This window comes from Miniopterus schreibersii (assembly GCF_964146895.1).
Source record: "Miniopterus schreibersii genome assembly, chromosome: 20".
NCBI lineage: Eukaryota > Metazoa > Chordata > Mammalia > Chiroptera > Miniopteridae > Miniopterus > Miniopterus schreibersii.
In genome coordinates this window covers 19047377-19067321 of record NC_138122.1, presented here as the reverse complement: position 1 = coordinate 19067321, position 19945 = coordinate 19047377, and the positions used below count along the sequence as shown (strand labels likewise).

Below are 19945 nucleotides of genomic sequence, written 5' to 3'. Positions count from 1 at the left end.
TAGGCCTGGGTGTCTGGGGCCTAGACTCTGTCCCACCCCTAGTTTTTGGGTGGAAGGCGACTTTGGAGTCTGACAGACCTGAGTTTGAACTCCAGCCCCAGCATTTCCTAGCTCAGGGACCTCAGGCAAGCACCCGTACTTCTGGGCCTCAGTTTCCTCATCTGTCAAATGGGAATAATCATTTAGAGGGGAGGTTTGTGTGTAGCTTAAATAAAATAGTGTCTGTAAAGCAGCTGCCACAGTGCTAGATGTTCATTTATTCAACAAATGCTGACTGAGTACCTGCCATATGCCAGGTACCATCAGGAATGTCCTGGAAGATCAGGAATACTTCAGTGACCAAGTCAGACATAGCTGGTCTCACAGAATCTCTAGTTTAGGGGCCCAAAGCAGGAGCTGAGAAGAAAGTTAATTCTCTAGTGATGTATCAGCCATTCATCGCCACACTAATACTGCATAACAAACAACCTCCAAATGTCAGTGGCTTCCGACAACACGCATTTTCTTTTACTCGTGAGTCTGTGGGCCAGCAGAGCAGTTCTGAGCTCTGATGTTCAACTGAAAGTTTTGTTGACCTTCAGGGGCTCTCTCACATACCCCGATGACTCAACTCTGCTCCACATCTCATCCACCAGCAGGTTAACCTGGGTATGTTATCACAGTGAATGCAGATCGTAAAGAGAGACACACACAAGCTCTCTATCCAGGCTCTGTCCTGGCCACTTTGCTAATATCCCACTGGCTAAAGCAGGGCACGTGGCCAAGCGTAGCATCAGAGCAGGCAGGAGGTAGAAGTTACAGGGCAAAAAGCACATATACAGAGAGGGAGTAAAAAATCAGGCCATTCATACAACAGGTCACTCTGTGTCTAACTAAAATGTTAGCCAGAGTCAAGCACAGAGCAGTAAAGATGGGGCTTCCTGCTTGCAGGGGTGGGAGGTGGAGGCCCGGAGGGTGGTGTGGCCTCTGGGGAGGCTCCAGGGAGCAGAAAGTGAGACTCCCACCCCTTCGATTTTACAGATGGGAACCTGAGGCCTTGAGAGGGGACTTGCTCAAGTCAGGAGTAGAGATAAAACTAGGCTGCCTCACTCCCAGCCCAGCAGCCCCTCCTGAGCTCAGGGCAGGGACCCTGAGCCGGGAAGATGCAGCCTCACGATGCTCCCTCCTGCCTCTTTTTCTCTTAGTCTTCCCAGAGCTGCAGTTCTGGCCACCAGAACATCCGCCTGCAGAGCGACTCCAGCAGCAGCACACAGGTGACCTTCCCAAGGCCCCGCGTCCTCCCTGCCCACCACCCTCCCTGCAGCCTGGAGTAATGGACTTGGATGCCCATCCTCTCCGGGTCACATGGTTTATTTGTTTTAACTTTTATATTAGCATTAAAGATTGTGTTTTTAATTACGTAAGTAATATATGAATCTATTTTCCCTATAAAAAACATGTAAATACTGCAAAGAAAGCTAAATTTGGCTTGGGCCATCCTTAACCCCCACTTGCCCTCCCTAGAAATAGCACTGCCACCCGTTGGCTGTGTATCCTTCCAGACCCTCTGTGAGACTTCACACACGCGGAAATATGTAGACACCATGTTGCAATGTCTAGTAGTCTTAAAATTTCTACATCAACACCATTATATGTATTTACTGTTCAACAACTTTCCATTTCACTCAATGAAAAAGAATATTAATTCAGTCTTACTCAAAATTAAAAAAAAAAGCCGAGCACGAAAAGTATGCATGAGACTTGTTGTATAAAAAGAAAAAATATTAATATGTGCATGTATTTGCACCTGTTTTCAAAAACAGTGGAAAGACAAACCAGAAAATAATCCAATGGGAGGTGGAGGCAGGGAAAGAAGCTACCTTTCCCTGAATATACCATGTTTTCTAGTTTTAACTTTGGAGTTAGGTAAATTTTTTTTTTTTACATAATTTAAAGTAATTTAATCAAAAGAAATTAAAAAACGGATACATTTGAAATTAACAGTGAACCAACTTGGTGACATAACCACACAGAGAAGAAATATTTGAAGTGACAGGGTCTTGTACGGTCTATCCTTGACAGGATATAGCCTAAGGACACCAAGAACCACAACTAAATCTTTGAGATGTATTCTGGAGATTTTTCCATAGTATTTGATGTGTAGTTGACCCTTGAACAGCACGGGTTTGAATTGTGCAGGTCCAGTTATATGCAGATTTTTTTTTATAAATATGTACAATACCATAAATATATATATTTTTTCTAGCTTACTTTATTGTAAGAACACAGTATCTAATACATATAAAAATATGTTAACTTTATGTTATCGGTCAGGCTTCAGGTCAACAGCAGGCTATTAGTAATGAAGTTTGGGGGGAGTCAAATGTTATATGTGGATGTTTGACTATGTGGGTGGTCGGTGCCCCTAACCCCAACATTGGTCAAGGGTCATCTGTGCATCTAACTACTTTTGAAAATGGATCCATAATAGTCAGCCACATGGATAGAATATGCTTTGTTTAGCCTGTTCCTTATGTTGTTAACTAATATTTTACTTAAATTATGTGCACATAAGTTTGTATGATGAAACCTATTCTCCTTCCATTTAAATTCCTAAGTGATCCCTCTGCAGTGCTTCCGTGTTGCTTTCTGGATTGTTCTGTGCATGTTCATGCACGCAGGTCGCCTTTTTATTCTTCACAAATGGGAGCATGTATTACATCCTGTTCTCTCTCTTTTTACTGACTGTGTAGTATTCCACCGATGCATGTTCCGTGGCTGAACCAATCCCCTGTTGATGGATATTCAGGTTACTGCTGGAAGCAGCACCAGTGTCCATCCTAGTCCCTCTGTCTTTGTGCACCTCGTCTTCAGGTGTTCGAGTCTGTGGACGAAGTGGAGCAGGTGGAGGCGGAAGGCAGGCTGGAGGAGAAACAGCCCAAGATCCCCAACGGGAACCTGGCGAATGGCCCGTGTTCCCCTGATTCCGGCCATCCTTCCTCCCACAACTTCTCCTCCGGCCTCTCGGAGCACTCGGAGCCCAGCCTGAGCACGGAGGACAGTGTCATGGACGCCCAGCGCAGCGCCTCCCTGAGGCTCCGACCCGGCGACAGCAGCGTGGATGAAGGGCAGAGCAGCGAGGCCACCACCTCCAGGGACGAGGCTCCCCGGGAGGAGCTGGCCGTGCAGGACAGCCTGGAGAGTGACCTCCTCGCCAATGAGAGCCTGGACGAGTTCATGTCCATCCCGGGCAGCATGGACGTGGCTCTGCCCGAGAAGGAGGCGGCCCCGCTGGAGGGCTGGGGGCGCAGCGAGGGGGAGAAGTGTAGCCGGGGGGACAGTGAGGACAACCTCTCAGAGGAGCCGGAGATGGAGAGTCTCTTCCCTGCCTTGGTGTCTCTGGCCGTGAGCACTTCTGCCAACAATGAGGCGTCCCCTGTGTCATCCAGCGGCGTCACCTACTCCGTGAGTGTCTAGAATCGTCCCCTCGGTTTTCTACAGCCCCAGGAGGGAGGGAGTGGAGCCCAGACCTCAGTTACCGAGACGACTCTGGCTCATTGCATTTTCCCCATCGCGGGGGAGGCGATGATAAAATACTTAAAGAACACAGGCTGTGCTGCCAAACAGTCCTGGGTTCAAAGTGACCAGCTTAGACGGGTCGCTCAGTTTCCCTGTCTTCCTGAGTTGTTTTCAAAGTGACTGAGTCAGGCCCTCTGTGCCTGGCAGACAGTGAGCGCTCGGTCCATAGCAGCCTTGATGGCAACTATCTCGACTTACACTCAGGTCCAGCATCGTGTGAATATTTTAGTTTGGCTCTTTGGGGTCCTGCCTTAATGCGAAAGCCTCACTAGATTCCTTACCACCGTTAAATCCAAGCTTAAATCCTCCCCGTTGGCAGCTTCCCTCAAGGCAAAAGCCAGCTTTGGTACTTTCTTGCCTTTTTGGATTAATGTTGGCCTTTAGATGTTCTTTTTTCCCCTTGTCACATCATTGAGCTGTTTCATCAGGACTGTTGGGTCAAGGCCTCAGGTCCAGCGTAATTCAGAACTGGACTTCCGTTCAGTTCTTCCGTTATTATCACCCGGTTTTCAGCAGAGAAGGACCTATTTCCAGCTACAGTTATAACTCTCTTAGTTTCATCTGTGAAATGGGAGCAGTAAGTCCATGCCCCTCATAGGATTGTTTTGTTTTATCAAAGAAAAATTTTTTTAAAATATCCCTCATACAAAGTGACAGGTTTTCTTAGAAAAGGACAACAGAAACCAAATGACATACCCGCCTGGTCCAGGTAGAGGGTGCTCTTCCAGCAGGACAGGAGGGGGCGGGAGCGGGACCCTCTAGAAGGGGAGCTGGGCTGTGACTGTCCTGTGCTTCCCTCCTGCGGGCAGCCGGAGCTGCTGGACCTGTACACAGTGAACCTGCACCGCATCGAGAAGGACGTGCAGAGGTGCGACCGCAACTACTGGTACTTCACGCCCGCCAACCTGGAGAAGCTGCGCAACATCATGTGCAGGTGGCTGGAGCGGGGGCAGGGCCGCGCCTGCAGGGGATCGGACGCAGTGATGATGATAATAGAGGACACTTATTAGGCACTTCCTGTATACCAGGCTCGATCCCGAGCCCTTGACTGACATCGTCTCGCTTAATCCTCACAGCAGGCCTAGGAGATAAGCATTATGTCCCTTTGTAGGAGAGGAAGCGGGGGCTCAGCGGGTACCGCATTGCTGCAGGTGCCCCGGCTGGCAGCCACTTGGCTGGAGCTCATCCACACACCTCTCGGGCTCTGGAACCTGTGCTTTATTTCATTAAGCCAAGATCTGGGGCTACTTACTACTTTCCATTAAAAATTACTTTTATTTCTAAAAGTATGGAAGTAATCCATGCTTATTAAAATCCTAAATCAACCAAGGAAAGGAGAAGCTCATAGGTGTAAAGAGAAATTCTTTCCATCAATACTACTCACCCAGAAGAAGCAACTGCTGCTCATATATCTGGAATTATTCCTCCAAAGATATATATATATATATAATATGGCATAATAGTATATGATATATAATAGCATACATATTTTAAAGTTTAAAAAACTTCTTACCTACATGGGATTATACTATAAACTCTTTTTCTACAACTTGCTTTTTATGCTCAGTAATACACTCTGGACTTCTTTCCCTGCTACTCTAACTTGGGTTTGCAAACTACTATTATAGCCCACGGGCCAATTCCAGCCCATCACTTGTTTCTGTAAAGAAGCTATTAGAACCCAGCCATGCCCATTTGTTTGCATCGTGTCTGTGATTGTTCCTGTAGAGCTGAGTGGTTGAGACAGAAGATACGGCCCACAGAGCTGAAAATAGTTGTTACCTGGACCTCTCAGAAAAGGTTTCCTAAGCCCTGCTCTGACTCATTAATAAGCACCCCCTCTTAACTATTCCACCTCCGTGTGGCCAGAGAGGAGGAAGTATTGAGACGTGATGGGTGAGGCTGTGAACCTGGGTTGGGAGGAGACTATAGATGCATTGTCCCCCAGTTAAGGAGTTTGGACACTGTGCTGTCACACAGTGGAAGCCTGCGGAGGTTTTTGAGAATGTAGTGACCTCCTTGAGCTGGACTTTAGGAAGGCCATCCTGTGGCTGAGCCTGCAGTGTTTGAAGAGCGTGACACTGGGGATGGAGATGCAGGCAGGAGGTTGAGGGCATGGTCCGGGTGAGGGATGGGGTCCGAACCACAGAGGAGGAGAGGAAGCGTGGGTGGGAGAGGCAGGCTGTGGGTGTCTGCGCTGAGCCCCTGTGTCTTTCTCAGCTACATCTGGCAGCACATTGAGATTGGCTATGTCCAGGGCATGTGTGACCTCCTGGCCCCACTGCTGGTCATTCTGGACGATGGTGAGTGTTCTTCCCGCCCAAGGGCTGGGGGCAGTTTCCTTCCTATGGCAGAGGACGGGGCTGAACTTCACTTTGTGTCAGCGCAGGTGCTCAGAACACCTGTCTGCTGAATGCATCAAGGTCCCCATAGAATAGAAAGACCTCTTGTTCTGTGATGGCCAGGACTTATTGCCACCCAGCCAGGCCTTTGCTAGCCACTGCTTGTACAGACATGAATGAGATACAAAGGAAGACCCAGGCCCTGCTGGCTTCCCTGGTGAATTCTACCAAACACCTGAAGAAGAATTAATAACAGTTCTGCACAAACTCATCCCCCAAATGGAATAGGGGGGATACTTCTCAACTCATTCTCAGGCCAGTTCTCACATGAGGACCCATTGGTGCCCTGGTGCCAATACCAGATAAAGACGTCACAAGAAAAGATAAGTACAGGCTAATGTCCTTTATGTATATAAAAGCAAAAATCTTCAACAAAGTACTGGCAGACAGTCCAGATTCCAGGAGAGAGACATTCTGTAGCATACCAGACAAGTCTCTTCAAAACCGTCAAGGCCATCAAAAACAGGGAAAGCCCGAGAAACTCCCATTGCGGAGTGGAACCCAAGGAGACGTGGCAACTGTGTGTCATGTGTTACCCTAGATGGCTTCTTGGAACAGAAAAAAGGGCATCAGATTAAAAAAACAACAAAAAAACCCCACACAACTATGGACTTCAGTTAATATATTATCAGTGGGCCATCAGTTATAACAAATGCACCATACTTTCGTAAGATGTTCGTGACGGGAAACTGGGGTGTGGGGTATATGGAAATTCTCTCTACTCTCTTCTCAATTGTTCTGTAAATCTAAACTGTTCTAAAAAATAGTCTTTTAAAAGATGAGTGAGATCCTGCTGTGCCTTGGGAAACCTCATAACTTACTCCAACATTACTAGGTGTTAAGAAGAAGAAAAATACCCTTTTCCAATAAATTTTTTAAACACTGGGTTAAACTGTATGAAACAGATTTCTTTATTGCGGGACTTCTCAGAGCTGTTTCTTAATGTATGTAGAGACTCTCACAGCAGCTTTTCTCGATGTTACTTTACCATTTCTTTGCATAACGTCCTTCCAATACTGACGTTTGCTGTTTTAATCCAAAAGTTTCCCAGACTTGAGAATCTCATGAACCCTGTACAATTTCAAAGAAGAAAAAAAAATGTTTGGGATCAACAAAACATCATTAAGTTTTTATTACAGCAAATAGAGATCTTTAAAACAGAGCACTTTGTTGTCGCCATCATTTTCTAAAAGAAAAAAATGTTTCATTACTTCCAAGGTAGGGGGTAGGTAATCAAGATTGGAGAGCAGCTCTCTCTCTGACTCGGACCGCTGCAGCGAGGAGCTGCCACCATGTCTGCCCACCTGCAATGGATGGTGGCACAGAGCTGCCGAGCTTCTTGGTCACGAGGGACAAGCAGACATACAGCACTGAGTCCAATAATTTGAAAGCCCTCAGATCCTTCTGCTACAATAGGCTGGTTCAGCACAAGGCGGTAGGCATGGAGCTGGCGACCGATAGCACAGGTGTAGGGGTCATCATGAAGTGGAGATCCAGCCAGCCGAAGCCGGCCACCTCCTACATGCAGACCACCATCAACAAGAACACTCGGACCACCCTGAGCAGCATCCAGCGGAGGATCTGCAAGAACAAGTACCACCCAGACCTGCGCCTGGCCGCCATCCGCAGGGCCAGCCCCATCCTGCGCAGCCAGACACCTGAGGAGGTGGAGAGGAGGTGGCCGCCTCACCCAGAGTGCCTCAGCAGCACCTCCACCCGAAGCAGTAAAGGTGTCAGCTGGCTTTCCTCCAAAAAAAGATTGGAGAGCATGCCTTGAAATGGAATAACTAGTTTCTCACTGTCTCTGGGCCCTGTGACCCAGCTCAGGGCCCGAGACCATCGCTTTGGGACCTCCTGTTCCTTGGGCCGTGGCAAAGCTGACGGTTTCTCCTGTGCTCTTTCCCTAGAGGCCCTCGCCTTCAGCTGCTTCACGGAGCTCATGAAGAGAATGAACCAGAACTTCCCCCATGGAGGCGCCATGGACACACACTTTGCCAACATGAGGTCACTAATCCAGGTACGAGTCAGTTCTCTTCAATAATATAACTTGCTCCAGCTCAACCCAGGGGACCTGAGGTCAACTTAATAGCCACACCTAGTTTAACTCAACTCAGTAACTCGGTCCTACCTGACTCACTTCAGTTCAACTCAGCCCAGCCCAGCCGAGTTGAACTCAGAAACTCAGTTCAACTTAACCTCTTATTTGAACTAAAAACCTCAGTTCAGCTCAGTCTTCCACAACTCAAATCAGTTCTACCAGATTCATTCTCACCGAACATTGACTCAGTCCAGGCACCGCGAACACGCAATGAACAAGTCATGGCCCAGCCTTAAAAGGATGTGTGACTGTACTGGCCCTTTTCCTTGGGTCTGTTTTGTGCATGCATGTGAGCACACACGCGTGTGCACACACAGCTTTATTGAGATGTACAGCACATACCATAAAATGTACCGTTTTACAATGTACAATTCAGTGGTTTTTAGAATAGTCACACTTCCGAAAGTCATCATCACTGTCTAATTTCTGAACACTTTCATCGCCCCCAAAAGAAACTCCATACCCAGGAGCCTCAGCCCCTCCCTGCAGCCCCCCGCAACTACAAGTCCGCTCTCTGTCTCACAGGCCTATCTATTCTGGACGCTTCTTATAAATGGAATCGTGCGATATGTTGCTTCTGTGTCTGCTGCTTTCACTTAGTGTTTTCATGGTCCCTCCACGTTGTAGCATGTAGCGGTACCTCACTCACTTTTATTGCCAGATACTAGCCCAGCGAGCGGATATACCGTGTTTTGTTTATCCATTCATCTGTCGTTGGACGTCTGGGTGGTTCCCACTTTTGGGCTGTTATGGATAATGTTGTGCATTCGTGTTCAGGTTTGTCTGTGGGCATATTTTTTCCTTTCTCTTGGGGATGCATCTAGGAGTAGAATTGCAGCCACACCATTTTACATTCCTACCGGGAGCATACGAGGGTTCCAGGTTCTCTACGTCCTTGCCAGCGCTTTGCTGTCTGTCGTTTTTATTACAGCCACCCCAGTGGATGTGAATGGCATCTCCTTATGATTTTGATTTGCGTTTTCCTAATGGCTTAGGACACTGAGAATTTCTCACGTGCTCGTTGGCCGTTTGCATATCTGTTTTGGAGAAACAGCTGGGTTAGGTTGAGCTAGGTTAATGTCCACTTTAAATCCTTTGCCCGTTTTTAACTCCACTTGGTTGTTAAGGGCTGTCAGGTGTCTGGTAGGGGGATGAACCGTCATTTATTCAGCTGTCCCCTCTGGTCTGGCCTTGTCCCAGGAGACCGATGCCCACCTTTCCTTACTTTGACAGATCCTGGACTCAGAGCTCTTTGAGCTGATGCATCAGAATGGGGACTACACTCACTTCTACTTCTGCTACCGCTGGTTCCTGCTGGATTTCAAGCGAGGTACAGACTTCAGACTGGGGCCCTGTTCCCAGGCTCTTTGTGGCAGAGCCTCAGGGGAAAAGAGACCACAGGGCAAAAGCTAGTGGAGGAGAGTAGCAGCCATTTACTGAGTTTTAATGATCGGTTCACCTCCCTTATCTTATAGTGACACCATGCAGTAGGTATTGGTATAGTCCCCATTGTACAGATGAGGAAACTGAGTCTGAGAAAAACTGAATTCAGAGCTAGGAGGAAAAGAGCCAGGATCTGAGCCCCACTCTGTCGACCTTCTAAGGCCAGTCCCCTTCCATTCTGTTATGCTGCTTATCAGAGACCAAGAATTGGAAGCCCTTGGAGCATGTTTCACATGGGACTTAGAAATGATGTATAACACAGTGCATTGCTATGGCGCAAATTTGGGGTGATGCTAAGAATAATATCTAATACGTATGGAGGTGTTCACTAAGTGCCAGGCACTGTGCTGAGCCATTTCTACGTATTATCCTGTTAGCCTTTTACTACTGTGAGCATCACCCCAGGTAGAGATGAGGAGAGAGAGTAGCCCAGGGTCACCTTGCTAGTAAGCGATGGAGCTAGGATGCAGACTGAGTTTATTGGACACAGAAAGCCTATCTCTTCACTAGACCCAGATGCTGCAGCCAGCTCTGTATGCAGGGGGAAGGGGAGATACCCCCATGGGTGCAAAAGGAGATGGAGAGAGGGGGACACTGGTCAAGGGGCAGAACAGGGACATGTCAGTGTCAGTCAAACCTGCACATGCTCAGTTCCTCCACTTGCAGAAGGTCAGAACTGGAAACTTAGACAACCCACCTTATTTGCTTGGCCTATTCTACAGATGGGGAAAACTGAGGCTTCTGATAGTCAAACGACAGAGTTCAGGTCTCCTAGCGCCTGGCCGGAGCTCTGTCCGCTGCACCAGGACAGAAGCTCAGCGCAGCTGGCCTGGGATTTTCCCAGAGGGCGGGCAGGACCGTGAGCTCTGTGGCTGACTCTGTCCGCGTTGGGGTTGGTGTCTCGGCAGAGCTCATCTATGATGACGTCTTCTCCGTCTGGGAGACCATCTGGGCAGCCAAACACGTCTCGTCCACCCACTACGTCCTGTTCATCGCGCTGGCTCTCGTGGAGGTCTACCGCGACATCATCTTGGAGAACAACATGGATTTCACAGACATCATCAAATTCTTTAACGGTACCCACGTGGCCAGGGGCTCATCTGGGGGCTGGGGGCTTCTAGAGGGCCCCTTCCTGGGGCTCGGGAGGGGTGGAGAGTTACTGAGATTGGCACAGTGAAGGGGATGGAGGGGGCTTCTGCCCATTTCCTTTGTCTCTTCCCTGTGGACGAGCTGACGTCTTGTAATGCTGAGGATATGTTTTCTCCGGGATCTGGCAGGAGCATGGGTGTTGATATCAAGCTCGGGGCAAACCCTGGCTCTGCCACTAGCCATCTGCGCCCATGGACAAGCCATTTAGTCTCTCTCTAAACATCAGCTTTCTCATCTGTGAAATGGGGTAACAGGGTCTGCTTCGGAGGGTGGATGTGTGTAAGAAAGGCAGGGAAAGAAAGGCGGTGGAGGTGACATGAAAAAGGCATGGCCTTGGAAGTCAGATAAGATGTGGATTCCGATCCCAGCTCTGCCGCTCAGGGACCTTGGGCGAGTCACTTCATGTCTCTGGGATGCAGGTCCCAGGGGATAATATTGGTGCTAAGACCTCAATCACAGAGCTGCCAGGAGAATTAAACGGGATGTAAATAAAGCCCGTCACGTGACACCTGGCCCTTATGAGGGGACCCATAGCAGGACGCTGTTGTTACTATTATTACTATTTATAATGTTTGTGGGGTTTTTTTAACTAAAGGAGGTTTTGGAAAAGGCAAAACAAGAAAAACGCCATCCGTGACCTTCCCCTGGAAACGTTATTTTTTAAAATAAGATTTTATTTTAGACTAATTGCAGACTTAAAGAGAAGTTGCAGAGATAGTACAGAGTGCCCCTGGTCCCCCTCACCAGCTACCCCGATGTCAGTAAGTCCAGTTACTAATGGGAGGTGTGCACCGCTGGACTCTGCCCAGCTTCTCGAGCCTTGGAATGAGGGGGGACACCCCCACCTCCACTTCCTGTCCACGCGATTTTCACGTGGCACTTGCTTTCTGTCGCAGCAAGCGCTTGCTGAAAACCTAGCTGCGCAAGGCTATGAAGTGATTGGCAGGAGTGAAATGTAGTTTGTGAACTCACGCACGCCGGTGTTCAACAGAGGTGGAGCATCGCACTGTCCCCCCTCCCAGTTTTCCTGAGTGCACAGGGCACTCGGAGGTACCTCGGCACCCAGTTTGGGAACCGTGGTCTTACTGCGTTTTTCCCTCCGGTAAATGACTTCTCCGTGATTTTGGTCTAAGTTTAGGATTTTTCTGCCTTTGATCATTTTGTGAGGCTCTCAATAGAATGATTATTTTTGCTTTCTTTCCTCCCCTTCTGTCGTTTCCCTCCCTTCGTGCTCTAAGCACCTACTGTGTGCCTGGCGTTGCTTTCTTAGAAAGTTCCGGGACATTGTATTTGTAGGAAGGGACTGAGAAGACCTAACATTTTTTAAGCATACACTGAACCGACATCATCACAGTAACCTTGTGAAGTAGGTACTGTTACAATCCCCACTTTACAGATGAAGAAACTGAGGTCCAGAGGTGCCGGCCTTCCCCGAGGTCTCTGCTTCGAGAGCCCCTCTGGGGATGAAGCCACCCGACAATGATGGGGACTCCCCAGAGACCCCTCTAGGTGCTGGAAGTGTGTCCCGAGGGTGAAAGAGTCTTCTGCTCTTTCAGAAATGGCCGAGCGACACAACACCAAGCAGATCCTGAAGCTGGCCCGGGACCTCGTGTACAAGGTGCAGACTCTGATCGAGAACAAGTGAGGGCCGCCTCACCCAGGCAGCCAGCCGAGCCGCCACCCGCCTGTCCTGCCCACTTTCCTCCCGGCCGCCCGGGAGCGGGGCCCCGGTGTCTGTGTGAGCATGGACTTCTGAGCAAAGAGAAACTGCCCGACTCTGGCAGTGGGGTCGAGGGGTTGCCCCTTGCGTTCAGCCTTACGTTTTCCTGTTTGACCAAAGATCGCCCGTGCCTGGGATTTCTCCTCTGCGGGAGTTGGCGGTGGATGGAGGGAACATCTTTGTTCGAGGCCTCCGGACGGTCTCCTCTCTCTTCTTCCCTCCCCCATCCCTCCGGACTGTCTTGTCGGATGAGACTTGGGAAGGGTCTTGTTTTGGAAATGGGTGTAGGAGAGTCTGTGGGGCTCCCTCTGCACTCTGAAAGGGGCCTTTGGAGATGTGGCAGACAGGCTGGGAGACGCTTGGCGCAGGGTTTCTGCACTGGGCACTGTTGACATTTGGGGTCATTCTTTTTGGGGGTGGCGTCCTGTGCATTGTAGGATGTCGAGCAGCTCGCTGGCCTCTACCCGTCAGATGCCAGCAGTACCCTCCTCCCCACCCCGGTTGTGACTACCCAGAATGTCCCCAGATATTGCCAAATGCCCCCATTTGAGACCCACTGGCTTAGAGGAGAGGCTACCAATGTCTCTCCCACCCCGCTGCCTGTCTCCCTAAGCCGCCTGCGTCCCGGGGCTCCCTCCCATTTAGACAAGGCACACGGGAGGCCTGCACTCCCCTCCCCTTGACGTCTGGGGTCCCATGTGTTGTATTCTCTCATCTCCCTCCTCTACGTGACTCCGGGAGAGATGTCTTCTCAAGAAGGGCGTCTTCCTGCAGGGCAGTGGGATCCGAGACGTGTCTGCAGGCTCGCGACAGTCCCAGGCTCTTCTGAGTTTCGCCCTCGAGCCCCCCGGGCAGGGCAGAGTCCTGTCCCCTTCCCCTCCCCCTAGGAAAGACTTTGCCTCTCCGCCCGCACATTGGGCCTGGTGCTCCGGCAGCTTGGCGCGTGTGTGGGTGCAGCCGCGTGGCCGGGGAGGCCAGCTTTGCCCCAAGTGCCCTTGCTCACTCAGGACGAAGGAAGAGGAAGACGGAGGTCAGCCAGGGTAGGTGCGTGTGCTCTCCACGGCGGCTCGGTCCGGAAACGGTCCCCGCCGTGTCTTTTCCCAAAGGGTCGCCAGTCCACCAACAGATCCTGGGCTAGGTGGTTCAGCTGCCCCCCTGTCCTCCAGGAAAGCAGTCCTGCCAACTGGGCTCTGAGAGTGCACCAGGATTGGGGACACAGAGAGTGGCAGGTAGGGTTTGGGAGACGGGAGGAGACACATCAAGCACATTGAAGCGTTCGCACAGGGGATGCGTGAGTCCTCCCGCCCTGAGCAAACCAGGACCGGAGAAGTCCCTGTCTTGCGTGCTGGGGAAGGCTCCTCCCTCGGTCACAGCTCCTTCAGCTGCATCTGGACCCCCACCTTCCCCGTGCAGGGCCTTTGGGGCAGGATGGACAAGGCCCAGGTGGCCCTTGCTTCCCAGGAGCATACATCTCCTCGCCCTGATCCCCCAGCTTCCCAAGATGGGAAAAAAATGTGCGAAAGGCCCATCCAGAGAAAAGTGCGTTCTGCCGCATAGCTGCTCATCACAGGGGACGCTGTGTTAGCAAGACCCAGGTCCCAGGCCCTCTGATCCGTATTTATTTTATGACAGACTAGTCACACAGCACAGCACAAGATTTCCTCTCTGCCTTCTCTCGCGGTGTTCCGGAGACATGTCCGTGGCCGTGGTTTGGAATAACCGCCTATTTATTCAGCTCTCTGTGCTGCTCCAGGTCTCTCTGTATGTCGTGTGTGTCCTCGTGTCCTGGCATCGAGTGCGTGGGAGTCGTTCTGTCTGTGGAGTGCTCTCCTTTTCTCAGTGTTACCAGCATCTCTTGTAACTGTTTACTGAAGAGTTGTGTCTATATAGAGAGAAAATATATATACGCGGAGAAATGTGTGAATCTGGGTTATTTTCGCTTTTGTGTTTGGGGGATTTTTTTTTTAATTAGAAAGAAAAAAAGGTTTCTGAAGGACCTGTCCTCCCACCGCAGTGACTCACACGCAGATGGGGACAGATTCTCACAACAGCTGCCTGGTCTCTCCCCAGAAAGTTCAAGGCAGGTGGATCACTTCACATCCCCTGTATCTTTGCGGTTCCCAGGAGTAACACTGCAGAACAAACCACCCCACATCTTAGTGGCTTAAAAGAGACACTTATTTAGCTTGGGATTCAGTGGGTCAGCAATATGGGCTGTGTTCAGCTGGGAGGTTCTTCTGGTCTCAGCTGGATTTCTTCATGTGTCTGACAGTGGGTTTCCCTGCAGCTGCTTGCACCCCTGGCGTTTGCCCACTGTCCCTCTTTGGACGCAGCTCTTGGGGGGCCAGGACCCAGGACAGGAGGAGAATTGCATTAAAGGCCAACTGGAGCCAGCCTCAAGGAGAAGCGCAGCTGAGACATGCCGGGAAGAGAGAGGAGAGAGGGTGTTGACCGGGCTGGGGGCAGGAGGATCCTCCCTTTGCTTGTTGACCAGCTGCTGAGGCTGGAAACCCCATGAGGTCTGTGCTGTTATTTTCCCCATTTCACATGTAAACAAACTGAGGCCCAAGGAGGTAGAGTCATTTGCCTCAGGGTATCCTGCTAATTAAGTGTTAGAGCCAGGATTAAGATCTAGATCTGCAACCACCATACCCTGCCTGTATCGACTCCCTGCATGGAGGGTCCCCAGGAGAGGCTACCTTCGTAATTACCAGTCTTTGGAAGGTACGGGTAATTAGAGGTGCTGGACTGGGCGTCCTGACCCACTGTCCCCACTGTTGAATTCGGTAATGTGCATGGTAACAGAGGCGCCCAACACCTTGGTGGTGGTTTTCCCACCTGGTAGTGCATAGAGGGTGGGCAGGGAGGTGTGTGCAGGTTCTACACTGCACGCCTCTTCGGAGATGCCTTGGGATCATCACAGATTTGCATATTGATCACAGTAACTCCAGCAGGTGGCAGTATAGTGTCCCGAAGAAGGGGCACCTTTCCTCAGTGTGTGCCAAGGTGCTATGTGGGTTTTAGAATCCTCCCGGGGGGTCCGCTAAAATGCAAATAGGCAGACCCCACCCCACCCCTACATAGTCAGAGGCTCAGATCGGGGTGGGGTGGGGGGTGTTCAGAGCTTGTCTTTGTTTTGCTCTTGTGGGTTTGATAGTCTACCCCGCTCCCCCCCCCCCCCCCCCCCCCGAGGTCCCAGTGAGTTGATGAGTTGAGGACTCACCTTCCACGCAAAGTCAGGAATATCATCCAGGGACCTGAAGGCTGCACAGCTCTGGCTCCAGCTGTCACCCTGAGGCCAGGAGCAGTAGGAGAAGACACCAAAGAAGGTAGGGGTCTGGAGCCAGGCAGGGGAGATGAGGCTGAAGGCCGAGATGCAGGTCAGGGAGAGCCCCAGAGCTGCCCACACGCTGCCCACCAGCATGGAGTGTCAGTAACCCGGGGGTCAGTGAGCAAGATTAGTGGTGGAGACAGCGGGGCAAGGAGAGAAACGGGCTTCAAAGGTGCTCCCGCCCCCGGCCAGGGATATGGTCCTGTGTTCACACCCCAGGTCATCAGTTCCCTGCGACCTTGTGATGCAATGGGAGATGCTAACAACCAGTGTGGAGAAGGGATTCGCCCTAACAAGTTCTGGAAGTCGAACCCCCAAATCTCGGAATAAATGTTAGTGTTTAGAACTTTGAGTAATCCCACTCTGCCCTGCATGTCGTCACTGCTTCAAGCAGGCCCCTCGCAGTTCCCTCCCTCCCTCCCTCCCTCGCTCCCCCCTCCCTCCTCATTCATTCATTCATTCATTCATTCATTCATTCATTCATTCATTCATTCTCTCTGCCCATCAAGCCCTGCACTATCCAAAAGGGCTGCTTCTACCCAGAGGGGGCGCCTTTTCTAAATCACACTGAGATCCTGCATTTCTAGCAACCACCCTGCCCACGAACTCCTGCCAGTCAGTGACCCTTTTAATTATGCAATGCGTATCTTTTTGTTTGGAGGCATTTTTGCGAAACTGATATTGATCGGTACACATGTATTTTTCATTTAAGTAAATGGCATTATTTTATATGTGAAAACCAAATGGACACCCAGAGAGATTATGTGACTTGCCCAAGATCCCCCTGGCAAATGAGGGGGAAACTGGAATAGAAGCCTATACTCCTGTCCCCCCCTCCCCCGGTTTATAGAAAGAAACACCCCTTCCACCCCCAGCCATATCCCTTCAACTCCTCTTCCCCAAGCTCCTGTCCCCCGTGGCTTGCTCCTAGAGAGAGAGGGGAGGAGCGGAGGGGAAGGACTCCAGCGATGGATGGAGAACTGAGAATGAACCAAGAGGACAGGAAGGGTGAGACCGTGGGGTGCCAACTGCTCCAAAGGGAAGGCGAGACCCCACTTCAACCACTAACCAGCAGACACCCATGGCTACCCCCGCAGAGTCCTTCAATCTCCCCCTGACGGGGTGGGCATGACACCGCTCCCTCCGACACACACATCCACAAATACGGAGAGGCTGGGACATAACCTCGCACTGCAAGGGCCTCGATGGCCTACCTGCTCTAGAGTCTTCCAAATGAGGAATGTGGACGCCGTGGTGCCTCCGGGGGTCCCTGGGGGAGATGTTCAGGTGGCACCTGGACCCAGCCTTAAATGTCAGCCGCAATGCCAGAATTACTTAGTTCTCACTTCTCCTTTCTTTACATCAAAGGCAAAGTCCCTTTTGAAGCTGATGGGTCTTAAACGCCTCTCAGGTGTCATTCTTTCCCTTTCAAAGACAGGGAGCCCTGAGCAGGTGACGGAGACACGTGGGAATCCGGGGATGCAGCTGGATTTTCCTTGTATTTGTTGTGGTGGCTCTGTTTTATTTTTTGGCATGATCCTGGTTGCCCATTTGCAATTAAAATTTATTTCAATGAAAAGGTGAGTCCATGTAAAGTCTTACCTACATCATAATAGCCAGAAGTGAGCCCAGAGGGTTGACCTACCCAAGGGCACCCAAGGTCAAAAGCAGCTGAGCTGCCAGCCAAGCCAAGGGCACCTACGTGGACTTCCCAGGGCCAGTCCTTTTCAACCTTGGTTTCACTTTGGGACGCTAAGCCTGCCCGGCACTATAAATATGGCAGGAATCCTGGGCATGGAGGCTGGCCAGTCACCCTACCATTTCCCAGCTGTGTGACTGGGGCAAGTTGCCCCTTCCTCTGGGCCTCAGTTTCTCCATTTGTGAGAGCAGATTAGAAATCCCAAGGGGCAGGTGCCACTGGGTTCAGTCACTGAGCGAAGCGATGTTGTAGAAAGAAGCAGACAGACCACGCCCTCCCCTTCCCAGTGCTGTGACCTTGGGGATGTCGCCTCACCTCTGGGAAATGGGGGTGGGGCTTGTTGTGAAGGTCAGAGGGGATAAAATCACGTGTGTGTTGCCGGGGGAGGGAGAGGGAAGCCTGGGCAGTAGGTAGGTCAGGGTCACGTTGCATAGACTGTTTATTCCCGGGATTACAATAACCGCATGGCTGCCATCCAGCAAGTGAGATGTGGCCCTTTGAATGAGGGAAGATGGGTTTTTTTTTTTTTCCTTCCTCCACCCAAATCAGCCTCTCCTTGGGGTTTGGCAGGATCCCAAGGGGTGTAATTCCAGCCAGGAAGCCGGGGAGCCCAGAGCCGGCCGAGGCCCGCGATTCTGCCTCTCTCTGGCCGCCCCAGTGGCTTTCCGGGCGTTTCTGACCTTGAAAGGAGTTTTGTTCTTATAATGCGCTCAATGTCACCTGGGAAAATCACGCTGACTGTCCAGGTGCCCGGAAAGCTAAATGAGGCATTATAACCCCAAACCACGTCCGGCCAGGCGCCCATTAGCTGGAACCCGGCAAGGGAAGCTCGCAGGGCCTGAGCGAGTCCTCCTCGGGCTCGGCATTGGCTGTGAGCGGGGGGGTGATCCCCGAGCGCTCCCCGAGCCCCATGCTAAACACGGGGCGGGCCTTGTCTCAGGTAAGCCTCACGGCTGCTGGATGGTAAGTCCTCTTGTCATAGTTCCCATCTTACAGACGACAGAAGGAAGGCTAAATTTACACCTGCCGAAGTGAGCGCTGGGCCAGGGACTCCAACCCAGGGAATCAGGCTCCCGGCTCTGGGCCCTAAGCCCAAAGTGATACTGAGGGGTTAGGTTAAAAGTCAGACTCCCCAGTGGTTTCTGGGGCTTCCTGGTGGTATCCCCTCCCACTGCTGCAGCCAGGGAGCATGGATAGCCCCCGGGGAGCCCTAGTCAGCCAGAGCAGGACTGGGATCTGGAGTTCAGACGTGGCTGCTAGTGTCTTTGTATGTCCCACAGCCTAGTCTCTCTTATCCTGGCTTCCATGTCCTCATGGGTCAACTGAAGGGGTTCATCATTTATTCAACTTACACGTGCCCAGCCCTGTGTGACCCTCATGGATACAGTGTGAACAGAACATAAATCCCTGCTCTCAAGGAGCTTAGGGTTTTGTGGGCAAGACAGAAAAACAGGATAGGACAAATATGGTCCATCTGCCCTCCCACCCATCCATCCTTTCAAAAACTATTTATTGAGCATCTACTACGTCCCAGGAACTGTTCTAGGTGCTGGGGATTTAACAGTGAAGAAAACAGACAAAATTACTGTCCTCATGGAGCTTACACTTTTGTGGGGAAGACAGAAAAGAAATAGGTCCATAAATAAGGTGCCAGATGATGATAAGTGCCGGAGAAAACTGGAGCAGGGAAGGGGGATGGTGAGTGATTGGGGGATGGACACAGAAAGCCTCAAGGAAGCTGACCTTTCGGCAAGAGCTGAGGGAGGCAGCCATGTGGGTGTGCGTGGGAGGAATATTCCAGGTAGAGGGAGGAGCAAGTGCAAAGGTCCTGAGGTGAGCATGTGCTTGGCATGTTTGAGGAAGCAGAGGCCCAGGTGATATCCAGGCTGAGATCTGAAGATGGGCAAGACAGGACAGGGGAGAACTTGAACCTGCATCCTTTGTCTCCTCTCCGCAGTGGCACAGCCAGCTAAGCTGGATTTCAGGTTCTGTTCCAGGCTCTGTTCCAAGTTGGCTGTGTGAGCTGTGTCTAATTATGTAATGCAATGGCTCTGAGCCTCAGTTTCCCCATTGCAATGGAATGAGTCTTTGTGTGCCCCCCAAATTCATATGGTAAAATTCTAAACCCCCAAGCTGATGGTATTAGGAGGTGAGGGCCTTTGGGAGTGATGAGGTCTTGAGAGTGGAGCCCTCGTGAATGGGATTAGTCCCTTATCTAAGAGACCTCAGAGAGCTCCCTTGGTCCTTTGTCTGTGTGAGAACATGGCAAGAGAATGGCCATTATGAACCAGGAACCGGGCTCTCGCCAGACACCAAATCTGCCTACAGCTCATCTTGGACTGACTTCCCAGCCTCCAGAACTATGAGAAATGAATTTCTGTTGTTTACAAGCCACTCTGTGTGTGGTACTGTGCTAACAGCAGCCTGAACCGACTAAGACGCCCGTCTGCTAAAGGATGGCAGAGTCCTACGCCAGTGCCACTGACCATTTTGGAGGTGACAGATTTATTTGAAAATATGATTTAAAACTGTGGATGCATTTCCC

General features: G+C 50.8%; 2 protein-coding genes across 3 annotated transcripts in view; one reads left to right on the top strand and one right to left on the bottom strand.

Annotated features, from left to right (window-relative positions):
- Positions 1 to 14297, top strand: part of SGSM1 (small G protein signaling modulator 1) — a 51508-nt gene extending 37211 nt beyond the window's left edge. For both annotated transcript variants that reach the window (XM_081123488.1, XM_081123489.1), the window contains 8 exons: positions 1185 to 1253; positions 2854 to 3444; positions 4368 to 4492; positions 5779 to 5861; positions 7868 to 7977; positions 9292 to 9388; positions 10410 to 10577; positions 12207 to 14297. In XM_081123488.1, the coding sequence (XP_080979614.1) occupies positions 1185 to 1253; positions 2854 to 3444; positions 4368 to 4492; positions 5779 to 5861; positions 7868 to 7977; positions 9292 to 9388; positions 10410 to 10577; positions 12207 to 12295 (1332 nt within the window). In that variant the 3' untranslated portion in view covers positions 12296 to 14297. The remainder of the gene's footprint in view (positions 1 to 1184; positions 1254 to 2853; positions 3445 to 4367; positions 4493 to 5778; positions 5862 to 7867; positions 7978 to 9291; positions 9389 to 10409; positions 10578 to 12206) is intronic.
- Positions 14298 to 14552: 255 nt separating this feature from the next.
- On the bottom strand, positions 14553 to 15871 carry LHFPL7 (LHFPL tetraspan subfamily member 7). Its single transcript, XM_081123490.1, is given in 3 exon segments — positions 14553 to 14768; positions 14771 to 14782; positions 15590 to 15871. Coding segments are annotated over 3 exon segments (372 nt in total). The 5' UTR covers positions 15795 to 15871; the 3' UTR covers positions 14553 to 14613.
- Positions 15872 to 19945: the final 4074 nt, after the last annotated feature.